General features: G+C 36.5%; 1 protein-coding gene across 4 annotated transcripts in view; it reads right to left on the bottom strand.

Moving 5' to 3' along the window:
- The window catches only part of BCAR3 (BCAR3 adaptor protein, NSP family member), a 117312-nt gene that overhangs the window by 62990 nt on the left and 31817 nt on the right, over nucleotides 1-22505 (bottom strand). Inside the window, exons 2-3 of one of the 4 annotated variants that reach the window (XM_074599438.1) lie at nucleotides 12675-12792; nucleotides 9273-9387 (exon numbers count right to left, since the gene is read on the bottom strand). The exons of 2 other annotated variants lie outside the window; for them this stretch is intronic. In XM_074599438.1, the coding sequence (XP_074455539.1) occupies nucleotides 9273-9387; nucleotides 12675-12761 (202 nt within the window). In that variant the 5' untranslated portion in view covers nucleotides 12762-12792. The remainder of the gene's footprint in view (nucleotides 1-9272; nucleotides 9388-12674; nucleotides 12793-22505) is intronic. One more of the 4 variants, XM_074599441.1, reaches the window with a different exon arrangement.

Genomic DNA, 22505 nt, shown 5'->3' with positions numbered 1-22505 from the left:
GCCTAAACGCACAACAAAAACTCACTCGAATCTTTTTTTTAATTAAGTTTTTCCCCAAATACAATGACATTTGAGCTACTGATGAACTAGGAAAGCTAACAAGTCTTGAATAGGCTCATGGCACTCTACTTTTGTCATTGCCAGTTATGCAAAACCAGGTATTCAGGACAGAGAGGTACTAGAAATGCTTCAGGCACAGTGACAGATTCCAGGATTTCACTGCCACAAGTAACAATCTATGGGAAATTCCCCTGGGATATTTCAGGCATGGTCTTTCTTCAAAATATACCTGGGGGAGGGAAGGGAAGAGCAGGACAAAGAGAAAGGAACCAAAAACCAAGAGATTGTTATCCCATCTCGGGCACCAAAATGTCCCGCTAATATGTCCTGTGCAAGAAAAATGGAATTATGGTGAGAATACAGAAAGAGGAGTTGAGATACCTGGATTACATTTTCAGTTCTAGTCTTCTGACCCACTTACTTCCTGTATGACCTATACTTATATTTTTGTAACATACATTGGAGTGGTAGACATTTTTACTGTGAAAGCCTGTACAGTGCTTTATCAGCTTATTAAGGGGAAGATGGTACAGAAGCGCACATTTATTTTCCTCATTGCATAAAGGAAAACATCTTGCTTCTCTATCTAAATCATACATTCCATGGTTCAGGTAAAAACATCTTCAAGTATGCCAAAAACTCAGGGCAGTTAGCACGTAAGATGGTCTCCACTGACCAATTCTAAAAACTCAGGAAATTTTCAGGCACTGTAATTACATAGGAAGTAATGTCATGCTTCAATGTCACGTTTTATGAATAAGAGCTAGAAAAGGAGAAGTAATTTCCTTAGTTACATGACTGGGTGCTAAGTAATGGAACTGGTAGCTGGGCAGCCCTGCATGAACTGTGATTACTTTTGCATGAGTCATTACATCCTTTCCCTAGGAGTTTTTTGTGTGTCTTCAGATGAAACTGAAAATTGGTCTTTGTCTTCACATATGACAATTTACACAATCCATCCTTGTACATACTTGATGCAAAGCTGTTAAAGAGAATTTGCCTGCAACCTGTAAAAGTGAAGAATTCACAGGACTGTCTACACTTACCTACTTTAAATTAAGTGAGACTAGATTCCTTGTTGCAAAACTTTTGTTGCTTTCATACTTTATATCTACTTTGGAAATGGGTTTACTGAGACGTGGGATTAAGTCTGGAAGCACCAATGTGCTGAAACAAGCACAGCACTTCTGTCAAGCCATCCCCATCAGTATTCCATGTTGACCTGCCATACCCCTTAACTATCTGTTTCTCTATATAGCATCATGCTGTCTGTGTATCACCTTGCCACAGAAATGTTAGCTTCGTTGCAACAACAGCCTAGGGGAGGCTGAGAAACCAGCCAAGTGCTGGTCACAGCTGGCCACACGTGACACACTGCTGTGACCTTCTAAGGTCACCTTTGACTTCTGCTTTCTGAAGGCAGGGAGTATGTACAGATGCATCTTTCCATCTAGTGCAGAGACACCTATACAAGCAGCTATCTGATTAGTGAGGAGGAACAGTAACTGGGACGCAGGTCCCAAGACCTGTGATGCCGTAGCTCGCATACCGTAATTGTGCCAAGATTTGGATAGTTGCCAGTTCTTGAGAGACCATTTTCAAAATGCACCTGCCTTATGCTAACAACCATTTTCAAAGTGTGCCTGCCTTGTGCTAACAAAAGAGATGATGGCACAAACAAAGATGATTCGTTGGAACTTTTCAGTTTGACCTTAAACATCAGAATTCCAGTCTTCCTAAAATAACAGGGAGAAAATACATCTACTATAAAAGCACTGCTGCATGGTTGCAATGATAAAATGCAGAACTAACTACACAAGATGAGGACATGGTATGCATGGATTGCTCACACAGCAGTTCTTGTAGATTTCCTGATAAACAAAAGTCAAAGCAAGTTTCTACTCTAGACTTGTCTTAGAAGAGAAAGGACCCAAACAAATAAAATGCTGCATTCCCTTAACTCCCACAGATGCCACCTAGAAAAAATAATGATCAGCAGAACTGTTGGCTAGGAAATCAAGTTTATTTGCTGGTAATTTTCAAATTAATCAAAGATATATCTGGCCAAATTAGAATGACAATACAAAGTGAAAAATGCTCCAGTACTTGAAATCTGACAATATTTTGTTTGAAAACTGTAAGTTACGGCAACTGTGCTTTCTAAGGTCTCCCCGGGCTGCCAACTGAAATGGACAAGTTTAAGTCATCAGCTATCCAGACCTCAATAATAAAGCTACCGGTCTGGCTATTTGGTCTGTCTTAGATCTGGAGACATGAAGTCTTTCAGAAACTCCCAAAGCGCTATCTGTTACGAGTCACAGTCAAGAAAACTTGTGATCCCTAGCCTCAGAGAAGTTTGCAAGCAAGAATGTCCCATAGCTGACGATCCTGGAAATAATGCTGTAGTAAAGCAGGAGAGTTTGAGGAGTTATATAAATCTTAGCTCATTCAGTGACAAACTGGAGCATGGACATGCTCTGGCTTGCTGGAGCTTCTGGCTACAGCACATTTAATTTTTGCAGACCTAGAAGAGTACAAACTGGATACATATAACACCAGATGTCTGATCTTCATTTACTACTGGCTAAAAACTTTATTTCTGACAAATCAGTATTTTTCAATAGAAATTGGTTTAGTGTTAAACTCCTCTAATCTGCAGCTCACTATTATAAATCTTAAGTCAGAAAGAAACCAAAACTTTTGGAAGGATTTGGAAAAAAGTTTTCACTGTAGCTATCGCAAGTTCTCAGGGCTACAGAATTCCATGTATTTTGAGTCAGCTAGTATCAGACACTGCTAGAACCAAAAAACCTAAGTACAGCCCTTGTCAAATATAATACAAGAAAAGTGAGTATCATCTTTAACAAAAAAAAATAAGTAATTAAAAAAAATCAGTAAAAATAAATTATTGCACATATTCTGTGACAATAACACGTTATGTTCCTCCCACTCCGCCTTCAATTTGGTATTGAAAATCATGTCAAACAGCTTGTGCTGGCATAGATTAGACAGACCTATTTCACAAGTTTGAAATACATGGATAAAACTGCACTAAAACCAGTTTCCTTTTATTGACTAATTTTGGTAAATGACATATTAAATGGGAAGACAATACCAGAAAGAAGCTGGATAAGGTTTTATTGGTTCCTCTTTACCCTTTCTACCCCTCCTACTCTTCATTTTCCTCTCTTCGCTTCTAGCAGTAGAAGAACTGTTACTACGGAGCTAAGATTTCCTTGTAAACTTCTGTTTTTCCATGTTTCTGTAAAAAGTCTCAAATACAAGAGAATTAACAGCCTCTCTGTGCATGTGACAGATGCTAGGGACTTTTTCATTTAGAACTTAACTGATGTAGAGACAAGGATAAACAGAAGGCCAGAAAGCAGCAATAAACAAATTTGGAACTTTTAACAGATGAAATGGTATAGTCAGAGGTGTATGTTTACAACTTTGTAACAACAGCATCTACAATTCTGGCATCCTCAAACAGAAATGCCAAAAACCTTCAAATCCATATGTCTGTCAGTGAGAGCAAAATAGACCACATGGGTAGCAATACCACCTCTAACTCTTACGCAGATGAAAGGGTTCAAAGCAGCCTCCTCTCCATCTACAGGCAAAGCTACCAGAATACTTTAGCACTGGTCTGGAATCTGCCAGGTTGACACTACATACCACTGCTCCAAAGCACTCTGGTTGTGTTTGTAATGTTTCAAAGAGAAGCAACAAAACCAGAGTGAGTAAAAGGGCTTTATCTGAGAGTGTCAAAGGCAAGATATCTGGGGTTGACAAGGCAAAAACAGTTATTGCTTTTTGTTAATTATTTTGGCCATCTAATAAAAATACATGAGGGAGTGCCTCAGTTATTTTACACCTTCTTTGAAGATGGACTTGTCTCTATATTGTCACAAGCAAGCATGTGTACTGCTCGCTCATCTTCCTTCTTAATAGCATACATCTTATGTCTTCTATATAATGAATGACAAGCAGAAGACCCACATGTCAAGAAAGCACTTGATACTTTAAACTAGTGCAGCAGGGCAAGAAATACAACATATGCAGAAACAGTTATTTAAGAATTTAAATGCAAAATTTCTTTTCCCAACCAAAAGCTGGAAGTTATGGAATATTAATTACATTTAATCTAATTCAGATTTGCATATTATTTTATATTCACTCACAATAAATTACGTCAATGCATATATTTTATTTAAATCCATTAAGGCTGGCCTTCTTTGTAAGACAAATAAAATTTTAAGAGATCCAAATATATATCCTATTAAAACTGTAATCTCTCTGTATAAGAAAATCCATACAAGACAAAAAGGAAAGATCCTTTATACCTTTAGCGTCTCAAAGGAAAACACTAATATATTAATGAAATCACATTAAGACATAAAATGCTATTAATCAGAATTCAGGTCAGTAAAAGAAGATACTAGAAAAACAAAGTTCTAGCTCTTAGAACACCTTAGAAAAACCTTGTCACTTAGCTTTCTATGTATCTTTCCACTCATAACTCAATGAATGATGTACAGAAAAGTACATAATGAATACTTATAAACGTACACAAACATTTTAATAGTCAAATGATACAAAGTGTTCCAAAATAATTCTGTATTTAAATTCATGATTATAAAGGAACCAAGAAATGTCTTCCATATCTGGCAATATCCAAGGTATTTTTTTATTATATAAAAATTGACATTTGCATTTATATATTTACATTACCCTCTCTATAGGTTAATATTTCTACTGCGCTGAAGGAGCTGGCCACATCATGGTGGGATTCCTCAACACATCTGAAACCTGATTTATTCTTTTACTGTAGGTCATAAGAAATAGTAATAAACCCACACCCCTAAAAACTGCAGCACGATATGGTAACACGATTAAATATCACTCTGTCCCAGTCCCACATAGCATCAAACCTTACTTTAGTTGTATTAGAGGACACTGAGAAAACCACAGTTCCTTCCTGGAGCACTACTCTATAAGTACTGGGCTACAGCTTTCAGGATGTCTGGTTTGAACTGCTGATTGTTACAGGACAGAGCACTATGCCTCATGTACTGGGAAGGAAGACCTTTTTGTGTAATACAGGAGTCAGATTACACCTAATTTGTCATCAGTTTCTCTCAAAACAGAAGCAGCTACTTCTAGAAGAGGATGTGTTATTTCCTGGCTTCTTTGCAATGCCAAACAAACACATCCAAGACTACAAAAAGGTGCTAGAGAGCTGCTGAGAACATTCCTATAAGTACAGACAGAAGCACAGACCATATTTTGCTTTACTTGGGAGTGGTTTAGTACCCAAATCTTGAATGCATCTTGATTCCGTACTGGGACAAGCCCAGGCAAGCTGCAGGCCCCACCCTCTGACTCTACGATTGCCCTGGAATAGAAAACCAAAGGAGAAAACCAAACATCTCAAAGGAGTCACAGCATGCTATAAATACATGAATGGGTACTTGTCTAGATGGCAGGACACCAAGATCCAGAACGTGCTGCAGTGCACATCAAAAGGTAAGATACTGTCAAACGCATTGTAGAAAGAGTATTTATGGCTCTTCACATTCATACCTTTTTGAAACTTCATTTTCATTAGATTAAACATTTAGAGGCTGAGAAAGTATTCTGGGAAAGCATCGCTATGGGTTGAGGTGCTCTGTCATGTTTCACTTGACATCTGCTTTGTCACAATCTGATACAAGATCCCGGACTTGAGCAACTATCAGTGTGACTCAGTACACAGCCGTGTGGTCTTCTGTTCATGAAAGAGTGGTAGGAAGTATGTTCAGAACTAGTAACAGTTTTGCATTTAGGAAGAAAGTTTGCAGAAACTGGAAATATTTTTCTGCTTGTGTACTTTGATTGGCAAGGAAGTGAAATACAGTGATAAGCCCTGAGCAAATATTTGAGATCATCAGGATTTAGAGAAAAGGAAACAAACGCTTTCTTGAAATTTTGAAGGCTGCACTCAGAAGGCCAACTGCAGTTGTAGCTTTTAGGCCTAATTTAATTCAACCAGCTGTCAGCACTTGCCAAGTAACCTGCCAGGATCCCAGCCGTCCTGGGATATCTCTGCAATCAACAGAAAAATACAGGCACCTACATAAGGTAATTCAAATTGAAAGTGCACTGAATTATCAACTCAATTAATCTGTCTCTTTCTAATACCTAGAGGGAGCACAGAGTGGCTTGCCTCCTAATAGAACACCTTCAGCTGTGGCTTCCCTTCAGGCAGCAGGGCCTCACTTCTGCTGTCTCTTCCTTGGGCATTTGTACTCATACAAGTGTTTGCCCAGCTGAACAGTGAACTGGCACGGGGACTTTGCCTGGATGAATATGAGGGGGGAAAAAAGTTGTTTTTCAGCCAGATAAATTTCCCAATGGGTTCACCACACAGCTGCAGGATAGTTCTACTGACAACAAAAGGAATGAGAGAGAGATGGGAAAAAGCAGTTAAAGGAAAGGTGAAGAGGGCACAGACTGCTTAGGCTGGCATTTTAGAACCCCAGCTTCAATGAAGGTCAAGAGTCAATGGCACAGCAGCCTTTCAGTTTTCTAATACAGATCAAAAATATCAGAGCCCCATTATTCAAAGCACTGACCCACTATAGAATTCATTCTGCTGGACTGAAGTGGTTTAACAATTTTGAATGGTTATTTTTCTACTGATTAGCTAATGCTACTCACGTCAAACCAGGTATTCTAATCACTTCCCTACCATTGGCTGGCATAAAGACAGCGTAAAAGCATAAAGGTAGTGAACTTTGTATTGTGTACTCTGCCTAATTCAACAGATATGTGATCATGTGCACATATTTGATGCAGGTCGAATGTGTTGCTGGGCTTTATGTCAATGAACAGATCTTGGGCTGTGTTTCTGCAGTAATTAATAATAGTTAAGAGTCAGATGGGATGAATCCCAATCTTAGCGTACTGAGACACGTTCTGTTCAAAGTAGTTTAAGAACCAGTTAACATTTAAGAAAACTGAAAATATTTTGACAAAATTTTCCAAAACTTAACTTCACTGTACAAAGAAACGCTTAGTCCTATAAAATTAACCTTGTGAAAATGCTTACACATTAAAGTGACTTATCACATCCAGCACTGTCTGGAAACTGTTGAACCAGCAACAAATACAATGCTGCTGTTTAAAGCTCAAAATAACAGCAAACAGCATTATATAGCCTTTGCTTTGTACTGTTAAGTACATTAGTAGGACATTAGTATTTATTTAACAGAATGGAAGATTTAAAAAAAAGGTTTTTTCTCATGTCTGACTTCAGTACAGTTCAGTGCTGGAAAACAAGCATTTCAGTGTAACTGATTAGGCGCTTTGCTCCTAGACACAGCACTGTCAAAGACAGACACAAAACAAAACCATGTCATAATAGGCTGGAGACTAGATAACAACCATTAGTCCCGACCGTGAAAACAAAAGAGTCTGCACTCATGTATGACTGACTGAACTGATGGGTTTTGCAGCCTTCCCAGAATTTTTAATACAATAGACAAAACTATCTAGGATGTAAATATCCTGGTGTAAACAGAACAAGTCAGAGATCAATTTGGCTGGCTCTATTTCTTCAAGCACATAATTCAATTATACACTGAATTGTTTTCATTAGCCAAAACCAGACAGTGAACAAAAACATTGCTCACCAAGATAAATGCCCATAAAAATATGAACCGCCACTACTTTTACTAGAACTTAGCTTAAAGAATTCTAGCACTTAACTACCAAAAAAGAGAAACAAATGGCATCATGCTGTCACCTTGGAAGACATACGCCTGGAGGTCAGGCATACACTCCAGTTTGAAGATTAAATGTTTGACTCAAATTCAAATTCACTGCAATCACCAGCAGTATGGCAAAATTAGATTTAGCTCAACTTATCTGAAGCTGATCACAAGTTGTTGCTATATTAATAGAATTTGGAACATGTCAGTGAGTTGATTGAAATGTTACATAACTATCTATAAATCAATTCACCGTGTGAATGACAGTTTGAACACTCCTTTCCTCCAAAAAAAACGCTACATTAAGAACTGTAATATATTCCTCACTCCAGTACCTGAAAAGGTTACAAAATGCAGTCACAAAGCCACATGAGAATACATTCTAATTGAAATACATCTAGTTTCACTGCAGTAATCAACTTGAGTAATTTCCTAATCTGTTCACAGTAGCAGTTACAAAAATATCATATTTATTTTAATATTTTAAGAAAGTTAAACCAATGAACTGTAGAAGTTATGTAATTGTTAAACCAATTTTGAACTCCTCAGAAAACACTGAGAAAATATACTGATATACTTGTACACAACCAGTTCTAGTTTCTTCTGAAAAGCTGAAGTAGCTAAACACATTTTATGAATATTCAATTTCTACGCTCACTCCAAAAGTCTTTTTATTTTGACCAAGAGAGGGTAAAAGCAGGAATGTTAGACAAGTAAACCATTGCTTCACATTAAATTCGTAAAAGCCTTAGGCAGTGATCTTTAGAATAATTGGGCAGACTGCGTAATACTTGTATCTTGTTATCTTCTTGACTATTTTCAAAATATCCTGAACAATAAGTCATAGTTGAATAACATCTCACTATATCCTTCCACTCAGAATAGAATGTCTTACAGGGCTTGTTCCAGCTCTCACGAACTTGAGTTGAATTTTGATACTGAACTGATAAAAGCAACAAAAGATATAGTGATCAAGTCTTAATTCATAGCAGAGTCCCAAATGGAAAATGAGAGTCAGGACTGCCTGTGTAAGCACTCTTCCTCTCTCCTCGCTAGGGATGAGGTGGCATGTACACAAAGTAGCTTGGTTTAGACCTTTTGATACGACCTTTCAAAGTGAGGAAGACATTTGTGACGCAGCCTTCCGTCAATTATGGTCTGTTAACATTACTGTATCTAGTTAAGCAGAAGACTGCGAGAGCAATAGAAAGTGAAATGAGTGGAGCCTTTTCTAAAGACAACACTGAAAAAAAGTACAGGTTATATTATTTTTTAAAACCCTGCCACAAGATTAATGTTTAGCTATTCTTCTTATTGTCTGTGTAAAGTACCCCTGTGTCTGCATTCAGAGCAGTATCCTAGGCTGAATCGGATATTAGTTTATCACCTCTTTGTGACGGGAAAGCTCGGGTTGCCTTAACTCATTCTCTTAGTCTTTAGGAGACAACATGGAAATCTTACCTCTCTTTTTTTCTACCTCCTGAAGCAGCAGGATGTTGGAAATGATGTGTGTTCGGTGGGCTTGATTTTCAATTCCCATTTTTCTAAGATCAACTTCTGTAAGATGGAGTAAGTCCTGTAGCAAATGCCAGAGTAAGGAACATACTATACCTATTAGTCCAGGAGAATTCGAATTTCTTTCAGATACGTTTGCTGTTTCTGATATCACAAGCTATGTAACAGCAAACGTAAGTATATTTATGTGTTATATGAAGCCCCTTTGTCATTATAAGGTATAACATTGAAGGGATGAAGAATTTATCTTTTAAAATGAATTCATTGTCTCTAAATTTTTTCCTCAAAACAACTGGTCAGGATATCTGGAGAGTTTCTAAAAGCTATGACTCCTTTCAAAAAAAAAAAAAAAAAAAAAAAAACCAAGAAACAAACCCAAAAGTTCCAATATGCCAATTGTACTTAAGCTAACGAAGGAAGATAAATCTCAGCGTGAATTGGGGGGCATAATAATATTGGAAAGGAGGGTTCTGGATAATCAAGAGGATATTCACTGTAATTAGTAGATAACATGGGTTGTGACACTGTTAATTAAACCTGAACCTTTCTCTCCACAAAATCGTTATTTTTTTTTTCAAAACAAGATGCTGAATAACTCAAAGCATTATTTATAAGTCAGTACAAAATTTCAATTTTATGTTGATTTATAAGTACGTCCAAAATTTCATTTGATGATGACATCTTTCAGAGCAAAAAGAAAACACATCCAAAGCAGAAAATTTATGATCAAATGTATTTCTTTTCATTTTTACTGTTCTGTATTTTCACTGTAAACCAGATAAAGAGAAATCCATAGGATGTTCCCTGTTTTGTTAACGGAGATTTGAAAAGTCAGGCCTAGGATGCTAAAATACAAAAATCACTTTTTTTCCCCTAGGTAAATAAGAAAATTGACACAAAATTTCTACTCTAAGTGAGCTACTGTTTTTGAAGTTGTTATTTTAAAATCTTTCTTTCAAACTAAAACCACTGCAAAAGCATGACATTCTTTAATTTAGACTGAGTAGTCCTCTAATTGAGGAAAGCCTCATTTTTTTTATGTCACTAGCTATAACTGTTTCAAAAGCTGTTAGGGAAATTTAGCCATGCCTGAAAGTGTCATATTAAGTGCTTCTCAAATGATACCTCATATGTATCTAATGACATGAGAGAAGGGTGTTGAATAATTATTACTCTTTATTCTAGGTTTACCTAAATGCAAAAATTAGTACTAATGATGAAATCAGATTTCATCAGAAAGGATTTTTCAGCTTTGGCGACACGGACAGAGGCTCCCTCTGCTTCTCTCAAAAAACCCCAACACCCTCCCCCCTCAAACCCCAAAATCATCCTCCAAGAAAAAACACACACAAAGAAGTACAAATGCAGTAATAAATGCTGTTCAAACTGTAGCAAAAAGCTTGTAAGGAGGAACACAAAAAGGCTTGGTGTTAACTCCGGTACTGAACAGCATATGCTCAGGGTAACAAAGTGGGAGCTTTTATAGACACATTTTGGTTTTTTTTAAAGTTGCTTTAAAGAATTTGCTGCATTTTGTAGCTGACAACATTAATACGTGGAAATTTTATTTGTCAGGGGGAACAGTCTCCTGCCTTGAAGTTTTCTTTCTTCATTCAAGATCATAAGTGCTTTCTGGTCTGGCTTAAGAACTGGCTAGAGCAGTTGACTGAAACCCAAGAACTCTGTCTTCTACTGCCATGAATTTACTACTTAGCTAAAAACAATTTAACTCAAGAAACTGTGCACCACTGTCCTCCTCAGCAAAATGTATATAATCATACCTTCTACTGCAGAGATAAAAAACCCAGTGTAAATAGTTATTAGTAATTATTAGTAATTTAAAAGTAGAAGACATCAAAGGCAATTACTTAGACTTTCAAGAACTTAGAAGCTTTGTTCAACAAGGTTCTTAAGCATATGCCTAATATTAAGCACGTTAGCAAGTTCGTGAAGTCAGGGAAGTCAGGCATTTTCTCAAATTAAAGTTTTGTTTCAGGAAAATATCCAGTTTGGCCGAGGAACTAAGACATGATATAATGCTTGTAATCTACAGATATTGCAGAACTGAAATTCTGACTCATGGCCTTGAACTTAAAAAAAAGTCCATTGTAACCAGAATGATGTACTAAGCCTATTTTAAAGTTTTGTACTTCAGCAAAACCTTTTTACAGGCAGCTTTCAGGCTTGGTAAACTGTAAATTCTCTTTGCTAAAGGTTTTTTTGTTTGTTTGTTTGGTGACTGTCAAAACAGCTCTCCCATGGTCCTATATTCTGTCTTCTGTGTCACAATGGTAGTGTGAATCACATTTTTCAACATGCTTTTAAGTCTCACTGTGTCCATTTGGGAAAGTAAAAAATACTGTTCTTTTCCCACTTGTGACAAATTCTACTTATATTTAAAATCCTTTTATTTTTATTTAACTTAGTTTATGAGATTACCATGACACTCACTGAGAACTCTGGTATACAAACAGGACAGATGTGACACATAAGAAAATTTTAAATAAACTTTAGTGCCACTTCGTGACATTTTGATTAGTGTCAAGAAAAAAAAAGTACAAAAATTGTTTAAAAGTCAATCCAAGGATATTTTGAGTTGATGAGAATATTCAGTTCTATTTTTTACATTTATTTCCTGAATTAGGAATACAGCAAAACAGAATTAAAACACATCAAATAAGCATTTAATTAATGATATAATATGTTGAGAGTCTGTAAGTTTGTACATGGATGATAAGAACGGAAAATGCAAAATGGACAATAAAAAGGAAATTTTGACCAAGTAAGACCTGTGGGAAAGGGCTTCCTAAGAATTTCTGAATACATTTCTAGGGATTTTCAAGATGACTGATGTAGGGTCCTTCTGTAATGTGATATTTGCGCAATAAAAAGATTATTCTTAAGCCACATAGTATCCACTTACCTATAAGCAACTTCATATAACAATTGGCAGGTAAGTTTATATTTTATCTAATTCTAAATTTTACAAAATAAATTTATTTCTTAACTTTTGCAGAAGAAAAGTTATCTTTGTGTTCTTGCTCTGGTGGACACGCCTATTTGTTACAATCTGAGACAGTCAAGAGTAACATAGGAGAAGCAGCATTAGAAACAGCAAAATATTCATTTTATCTAGCTCACCAGTAAATGACTCTATTTCTCTGTGAGTTTTAGTACACAGTTACAAAACACAGTGGTTTTATTTTCCCATTTCCTAAGACAAAAGCAAACCATCAGCTTTTGGGTTTTTTGCTCCAACATCATTATCATGGAACATTAATCACTTGCATTGTTATCACCTTGCTTGACATTTTCTCAAGACTTTTATTGAAAAAGCCAAATTCTTACCTCTATGCCATCATATTGTTCAAAGAGCGTGCAATATTCTGCAAGACCAAGCTGAGTCAGCCAGTTAGAAATGGGTAGATACTTCATTATCTATTCCCTCAACTCACAATGCCTTTGACTGTGAAAAACAAAACCAAAACCCAATTACAAATGCTATTGCTTAGGAACATTAAACAACTGAACAACTTCGAAAGCACTTAATAGCATGGAAGTTCTACTATCATGGACAAAGATATTAATACTTTCTTGGACATTTGGTAATAGGTATTTAGCTATGCTTTAGAATTATTACATTTAATTCATTGTAATCCTTGTAACAAACAGGGAATGTTGAAGACTATATTTTGTTTAGTTCTCACAGCTGAATTAATCTTTTAGAAGATGAATCAACAGTCATTCAATGCTGTAGCATCAATTAAAAAATACTCAGCCTTTGTATTCAAAGAGAATGTTCCTCAATATGCTCATTCAGTGACAATGACATTCTTCTTACACGTGTAACACATATGACAAAATGGACAAAATGTAAAAAGTTAAGAGGAATAGCAAAAGGAGCAGTGTTATTTGTAGCAATATGAAGGAAGTGAATGAAACTGCATATTCTGTAAGACAGTCAAAATGAAAAAGGTTCTGTGGGTGATGTTTGTTCAAGATGTGAACGCAGCTGAAGTCAACCTGTTAGAGAGTATTCCTATGACAAAAGCAACTGGGAGATTGTTACAGTTCGGCCTCCGTCATGATGTCATCTGAATTCAAGTTAACTGTAAATAAAAATACTTTTTGTTACTTTTTTTCCAATTGCTAAAATGAAATAAAAGATAGACAGTGAGATGGACACATGATAGTCACAGGAAGACAAAAGACAGACACATAAGATATTCTCCCAACATCGCTGCTCTAAGTAAGCAGTTATGCAAGATCTACATAAACAAATACTTAAGCTTCCAAAAAATTGCTGAGTTTGTGAAGAGATTTCTATTTGCAAGTTGGAGCATATACTAAATAAATTCAAGGATGCCCAATTCTAAACTTGTGACCTGAATGCTTCCTATCAGAGCACTGACTCCAGAAGCAGGAAACGCTCATGTTCAGACATGTAGTGTCTTTAATCATACATTTTTGATACTTTTTTTTTTATTTGAAGATTTTCCTCTCATCTATACTTCAGGAAAAGTACTTGCTCATTAGCTCTGTATAAACCAACTGGAATTATGATTTTCCGGCCACAAACCACTTGTTCCAACACATCTGTCTACTCTGAACATGTGACAAGAAGCTGCCCAAAGGCTGACATGTTACGGTCAGCAAAGAGACAGTGCTGCTTTCTGTCAGACAGAGAAACTTTTATGATTCTTGGAGCACTAGAAAAGTACTGAAGCTTTTTTTTTTTTTTATATAAATACAATACATTCCTGGAAATATTTTTAAAGCATTTAAATCAGAACAAGTACTGTTAGTAAGACACACAGTGTTTTGCAAGTCACTATGAATTTTGACTCAGTGGTCAACCTTGGAAACAAGTCAAAATGGTTACACTTCAGAGACACATACACCATCACACTGTGGATGCTGCAATCTTTGCATTTGTCACTTCATGATCTATTAAAGAACAAACCTGCTAATTTGTAAAACACATTGTGAAATCCCTCTATCCTCCGTCAGAACAGTCCACTATATTACTTGCTTTATGACAGGTTTTGTATTATTGTGAAAACATTGCAGGCTATGGATGACAAGTATACATCTGAAGAATGGTGGTATTGCAGTAACTAAAAGCACCTTGTGGAGTAACAACAATCAGAACATTTCAACATTTAGTGGACACACCACAAAAGAATTTCTTTGAGGAATGTCAAAGCCACAAAGAACATTCTTATGTGAGGCGAGGACAAGCTCAGCCACTGAAATATTTCATTTATTGGCTTGCCTTAAACAGGTACTTTCAGATTGCAAGATGGTCAGCATGAAAGGCATACGATTTTCAGAGAGATAAAAGGAAAACACAGCTAGTTGGTTAGGACATTAGTAAAACTGTGGACAAATAGCTCTTCTCTGGTTCATACACTTCAGTCACAGACTTTAATTTTGTTGTCAAAAATGAATTTGTTTTCAAAATTGTTTAACAACTTCACTAGGAATATATTTTTTAAGACTAAAAATTTTATATTTAATTTTGAATATTTGTCTTCCATGCTAGTACGTGACAATTAACAAGTATCTACAACATTTGGTGGAGAGTCACCACACATCATGCCAGAACAAAGAAATTCTGCGCTAAACGTGAAAGGAATCCCAGAATTTCCAGAAAGCAATATTCTCTTTAAGCAATATAGTGACAAACAGTGGCTATCTAATCTTACTTGGCATTTGCTCTGTTATTAATTTATACCAAATGAAAAAAACCAACCAAACAAAAAAACCCCACTAATAATCCCCCCGCCTCCAAACCCCCATACCAAAGGAAATTCAAGTGCAAGCAGAAAATGATGTTAATCTTATATGACAAGATACTGAAAGATACAAGATGTGTTGTTTTCGAATGTACTGCACTTACACCTTTGAATGGGATTATTTTATGGCATATGTTGATGTGCTATTAAGTCTTCATTGACATCCTTGTGGATTTTTCCCTACCGTTTTAATGAAAAATTTATTCCTACAGCTGAAAGGGGAAGAAAAAAAATCCCCTCTCTCCCACAAGATAACTAATTGCCTTTCTAATCTTTCTGCTAATGGTAGTGTTGGTGAAGAAAGGTAACAGAAACATTAACTCAAACATCTCTTGTTTAACCAATATTACACTGTTAATTGAATGCAGGGTACGACCTAGTGGTCAGGACACAAGATATATTCAGAGCCTAATCAAGGTTAAGAGTAAAATGGAATTACAAAATAAATTAGAAAAGACCCTAAAATATATCATTATGAAAACTGGTTTTAGGCAGAGGGAGTTTCCTATTGTTCTTCTACTTTTACACTATTTATGTTTATTTCTGAAAATAGGCTTAACCCTTGCATAGGGCAGGTAATGCTAACATTTTTTAACATCTAAGATACAATCATAAACACACCGATAAGGTGTATGGCAGATGTTGGGCACGTATTTTGTTCACTCCACTGAGAAATGAAAATCTTTCCCTTCCAGAGGAAGGAAGGAAACAAAAATGTAAGATGACAGCATGTATTGGAGGGTGACACAAGATCTAGGTTCTATTTACCCATTCTAAACACTGTCACTTCCTGTACATCTCAGGTTTCCTGCAATAAAGAGATCGTCATAGGCTTAGTCAGGTCACCAGATTTTTATGGGATGCTGCATGACTTGCTTCTATTTATTCAGCGAGACTTTTCCTTCTGTTATTACTTAATAAACTCACGAGTGAAGTTACAGTGTTTTGAAATCCTTATGTGAAAGGTCTTGCAGTATTACACACGAATTGTGTACAATTTCAGGGTTTTTTTACATGAAAATAAACAATTCAAATCCAACCTAGATTTGTACTATTCTGTTTCCAAACACCAGCTGTTCAGAGGCTTTGATGAAATGAAGTTGTTGCCAAGAAGTTATCAAATGGGTAATAATGGAAGGTTCCTACAGTGGCACTCTGATCTACTGAACTGGACATAGCTTTTACTTTTGGAGTGCTTTTCTGTATTATCTTAAAAATGCGCTTACAGTTGCAATCATACATATTGGGGCATATTTGAAGCAAAAGCACAGAGAAAGGTGTTTTATATGTAGCTTTTAAATCCAATGCTTTAATTTACTGATAATTCACTAGTCCTCTTCTTTCCTCTATCACAATATCCCAAAACTATCAAAAGATGATGCTGCTGACGTTGGCTTGTTATACTCCAGACACAAAGTAAGTCACATGTAATACCAGGTTCTTAATTCAGCTATGGTTACATCAAACTAGCTTCACTGTAACTTTTTAAAAGCGGTATGTGTGTATTATCAAGACACCAATGTTGAGTTACTCCAAATCACTGTGTGGATGTAATAAGTATTTGCGGGACTTACTCATGCTCCTTTTTCAGTCTCCGTTGGGGGTTCAGGCTGTGATATGACAAGGAGCAAGCCACGTATCATGGTGTAATCCTGTCCCTGCCAAAGTGTCTCGGGTGAGTCAGCAGAGACAGCAATTTCATCTCATCCGGAAAATCGTTTCTCTTATTGTGCCTTTCTACTTCAGCAAAATTGACTTGTATTGTACTTCCAAATTAAGACTAGCCTCCTGCTGTGACGCAATCATTTATTAGCAAAAATTGATTAATTGGACAGCTGAATGAGTAAGAGTTTTCTTAAGGATTTTAATCACTTGTACTTGGCATGCCTTCCTAACTAGCTCCCTTGAATCAAGGGCCCATTGGTTTTGTTTTCAGATGTACTCAGGTGTACTTTCATTTTCAGATGCATCTTTATTTTCCTCTGGCATCAGTGAATCAACAAACTCTCTAAATTACAGCTTCAATAAAGCTGATCTTCCCATACCACATACTGTACACCTCAGGCCCTGTACTCTGACACTAAGTAATAACACTGACCAAAGGTCTGCTCTCTCTGCTGATCACATCTTAACTATTTATGGTTAACTGAGTGATTTAGACAGGTATTTCTTGAATGCTCCATTGTAATGCATGTTTGAATGGCAGAAAGTTTCTGCCATTGGAGCGCCGGGTTCTAAACGCAGTAGAATGAAAAACTAGAAAAGCTGGAAGTGGTCATCATGCTTGTGATGCCAACTCTCAGAGATTTTACCATCTTAAGACCAAAGTGCTACCTTTTCTTTTGCAGCCCAGGTCATGTTTCTACTTCTCCTCTCCCTTCTTTAAACAATTTGCCAAGTGTAAAGCATGTTGTCAGTAGTACAGTTTAAGACAACAAATCTGTGTATTTTGGAAAAATCTCAGAAGCTGACTGTTCTGTAAAAGGAATACTAAATACAGAGTGTGAAATAAGAAGATACCAGTCAATGACCCAAAGCTTGTTTCATCTCTATGGCAGTGATAATATCTTAGTGAGAAAAGCAACCTTCTCCAGGGCTTGTTAATACAGTAAACTACCATAATATCTGTGAGACTTTTCTAGCCTACTGCCTTAAACAAAAAATGGAAATTTTCTAGTTAAGAATTGAGCATGGTTCTCCTAATCTCATAAGGCTACAGGCTGGTAATACGCTGGTTAAAACCAGTGTACTATAAAGCCATCTCCATCTTTTCTGCCAGCAAAAGGGAAGGGCATCTGCAAGACAGGGCAAGAGACAGAAGTTGGAGAAATACCTGAAAAGCAATCCATCAGCAGATCCAAAGTGTCAAGACACTGAGCAAACAAATACTGGCACTGTCCAGTAGACAGTCCAGAGAAAGCACTTCTTGGGCCAAAGACTGTGGCAAACTATGACCAAAAAAAAAAAACCTGTTTCCCCTATCATGTCAATCTTCTTATATTCACAGAAGCAGAGCTTGGTACATTGCATATAAACTGGATGACATCAAAGATAAGCTACCACTGTTGGTTTTTTTTTTTTTCTTGAAAAAAAACCTTAAAGTTTTGCTTAACTCTGCATGAAAAGGAATAATAGGCAACAGCTACTCATCATGTAATAATTACTACAGTCAGATTCTACCTCTAGACTTCCATCAAAAAACACCTTACAAGGGAAGAATTGCCTACATAAGAAAATGTCACAGAGGGGTATGCGACCTACGTACAAACCACATGCAGAGGGCATCAAGCATGGAGAAGGAAAAAGAAAGCATAAGAACATAATGTAAAAAAAAGGCTGATGTTCTTACAATGATGATGGTTTAACAAAATAAAACAAAGATATAAAAGCGATCAAATTAGTACCTCTGATAAATCCCTGTTACAAGATGCAAAAAACACACAAGAAGAGGAAAATCATGGAAAGAAATGTGGCTGATTCAATTATTTTACTTAAGACAACATAAAGATATGCAAATTAAGTTCAGAAAATCTGTGGCCTAGTAAAGTGAAATACTAATTCAATTCTCATGGAAACTAATTATATCCATATAGTCTGGACCTGAACTATTAATGCCTTTGCATTTATGAATCAGCTGTTAACATAAAACTATTCTCAGTATCATGTAAGCATGCAGAGTCAAAACAGCAGTAAGAGACCCAAGGTGCTATCACAGTACTGGAAAAGGAGAAAATACGAGGTCAAGCTATTTCCATAAGGCAGCATGCAAAGGAACTGGAACGGGCAACTGAATAGATGTCAGAAAAAATCTGGAAGTATACATGAGGGAGTGCGAAGGGAGCACGAGCAGGTACTCAGTAAGCTCGACCACAAAAAGAACATAAGGAAGCTACTGAGTTGACTCCTTTCTGGTGTTGTTCATACTACGTAACAGAAAAAAGATGCAGTCTTACAATTAAAATATCTATAAAATGAAGGTGGTTGTCAAAAGAGCATAAGCAATAGTAATTAGCAGTTTCTAAAATAGCTGTCAAACCACGTATCTAATGTACTTAACTTTCTTCATTTTAATAATCCCATACTGTGCTGGGAGAGATTAACTGAACAGAAGAAAGAAAACTAAAAGGACAAATTAGTGAACATGAAAATGTTCACTGCAAATGTTATCTGCTAGAGCTAGCTAGGTGTTAGCTACAGTTAGCTTTTCATAAATCATATCACACAGCTGAATTTTCATCATCATTACATTTCTACTTTTTCCAGTGTATTATTTTGATTGGTGGTGATTTTTACTGAAACATAGAAGAAACTATTGAGAATTTCTCTTTTAGATATCCAATTTAAAATAGATTCAAAGACTGACATTCCTGTGTAATGAGTCACATCAGCAATTCAAAATAAATACATTTGTACATATTGCGAATGCAAACAAATACTTACTGGGGTTTTAAGTAGTTTGGGGTAAGCCGGTTGAAGCAACCAGCATCCTAAATATTACCAGTCCAAGCAAATCAATTAGACCACTCCAAAGGCACTACGCATTTGCACAGACCATGCCATGCTGCTGGCAGTATACAGTAATGGCTAATGTAAACTGTGCTAAGCTACTGTTAGGTTGTATATCACCATGTCAAAAAATTTGGAAATATATTTGCATTTTCAATGTTGACTTCTTCAGTGCTGAACAGACAAATAATTTTTTTTACTTTGGCAGAGAAATCAAAAAACTTGAATAACAAAATTTGGTTTGGATCAAACAAACAAAAAAGCCCAAAGTCTTTGGCTAACTGATACACATTTTTTAGAGTTTAATCTTATTTTCCCCCCCTTTTTTTTTTTCTTCTACAAGACCTCATTAAAATTAATTAAACTGAGACTCTGGAATATAGCAAAAACTCGTAAGCTAACATAAATTGATATTTACTTGTACTGGCCACATAAAATGTGAAGATTTATTGTCCACAAATGTGGAAATGTCTTCTCTATATTACACGTGCACTTAATATATTGTAAAAGAACCATTTTCTTCTGGTTCTACCAAGCATTTAGCTATTGTGCTTTCAAGAGCTGTGAATAAAAGCTGTAAAAATGAATAGAGAAGAAATGTATTTGTATTCCAATAGACTGTATACACACTGCTTTGCTTTTCTCTGTCAAATTCATTTGACTATAACCATTAGTCTTCAGTGGCTTTCAGCCATGGTTACATGTCTGGTGCCAGCATGCTGAAGCCAGTTTATGTAGTTACCATCTATTCCTAGTCTCCAACTCAAGGTGTTTGTGCCTCCCTTGCACTGATTCCTTTGCTGTGACAGCACCAGCACTTGCTTGACCATGCAGGGAAGCGGATCAGAGACTTGATCCGGCAGAGAAAATGACCCAGAGGAACAGGTTGTTATTTCAAGCCAAATCAGGTCTCATTTCCTTCACTGTACAGCCACAGGAAAGATTGTGCTGGCCCAAAGCAAGCAATGATGAGGAAGTGGTCAAACAGCAAAAGTGAGAATCTGAGACATTAAGTCTCCTGTCAAATTCTGCTGCAAGTTATGGACTCCTCTGCCATCCAGATCACAGTCTGCATGTAAACATACACCATACATCTTGGACTGCAAAATAAAGCAAGTGAGGCACCGACTTTCTTATTTCTGCCAACTCTGTTGTGGAAACAACGACAGCAAAGGGATGGGAAAGACAGCTGGGAGTGGCAGCCCTGTAAGGCACCGTAGCTGTTTGATTCAGCGCAAAAATCAAGGCCCTTAGACAAGAGAAATAGTAACGCTGCATGGAAAACTTCAGTGCTGGTTTGTGATACCCTAGAGGTTTAAACATCTGTTTTCTTTTGCTCTAGAACAATCTGAAAGTCTTTTAAACATACCAAGCTGATATACGTCTTAAGCAGTCCCCTTCTCTTAATGAAAGGACAGGTTTGACTAAGGTCTCTGTCTCTTTATCCCACAGGAGTCTATGCAGAAGCTGTATTGCTGAAAAACTACCAAAACATACATTTTACTAGAATCATACTTCATGATTTGATGAAAAGAGATGACTACTGGACAAGAGTATGAGAAACAAAGCAAAACTGTGCACCACCAAGTGTACCACTGTCTTGCAACACTTGAATGGCAAACACATCAAAGGAAGCACTTAAATTCAAGCAGTAACCATATTACATTGAATTCAAAATACAAATGAAAGTATGTCCCATACTTCTAAAGCACCATATTTTTCAGTCATAATCAGTACTTGCAACTAAGTGTTAAACAAGAAACAACTAAACAAAAAATATCTTAAGACTGTGCACATACAAGATGTAACTTTTTCCCCTTCTTGCCTCTTTCTTGGGCTTTCTAGACACCCTGGCATTTAATTTCAAGCTTTTCCCTTAACTGTGACTATTAAAACGTAATTTAAAACTCTGAAAATCTCAAGTTATTGCAATATTCCATGGAAAACATGAAATTAAAAAGAAATTGTAATCTCTGGGAAACGCACTCAATTTTTGCCCTAAACGTAAATGACAAACATAAGTTTGCTTCTAAGATACCACAAGCTGTAAGCTTCCTTTCATATTTATATTGATACCAATTACCAGGAAGTAAAGCAAGCCAGTCAGATATAACTGAATTTTATAGATATTTTACATTGTAAGTTACATTTGGGTTTTCCATCACATGAGTTAAATAATTAAAGCACAAGTTTGATACTCTTACAGTGTAAGTATATGATGACAACTCCTCCTAGTGGAAGGACATCTGACACAGCAAAATCCAGAAAAATACAGATTTCCTAGACATAAAACCAGGCTTTTGCTGGTACCAGCTAGCTCTGCATTTTTTTCTACCCTGTTTACCGATTTAAACTGGACTCATCCAACTTTTCAGTACTATAGAAAAACAGCCATGGGCTTTTAAGGAAGATGAAAATCACTTCACTTTAAAGTTTGCTGCTATAATCGCATAACATGGTTTATTTATACACATAAATGAGAATCAGGTTTCAAATGAATTTAAAGTAATGTCTTACTGTAGGACTACGTCTCACCACTACATCTTAAAACTTTGGGTGAGACTGTTGTGATGTAAAGTAACTTACGTGTATCGTGAACAATGAAGCTCTGCTGATCTATGGTGCTGGGGTGAAGCTCTCTATGGCTCCTTTTTGTTTCCTCTTTCACTCACACTTTGTATCAACTGTGCCAGGAAAGATTTCCATGTGAATGCATCCCCTGCATTTATCTGAATAGACTACTCTGTTCAACCAATTCCATCTCCAAGGGCTCAAACTGTCACAGACATTACACATGCTGTTCAGCCTGAACCTAGAGGAGTGGTTTTTACAATCATAGATCAGAGCAGGCAGAGCCAGTAGCAATGTGCAACAT

The sequence above is a fragment of the Larus michahellis genome, chromosome 8 (genome assembly GCF_964199755.1).
Source record: "Larus michahellis chromosome 8, bLarMic1.1, whole genome shotgun sequence".
Classification (NCBI taxonomy): Eukaryota; Metazoa; Chordata; class Aves; order Charadriiformes; family Laridae; genus Larus; species Larus michahellis.
Note: the sequence above shows the minus strand (reverse complement) of the source record. Positions and strands in the feature narration are given on the sequence as shown.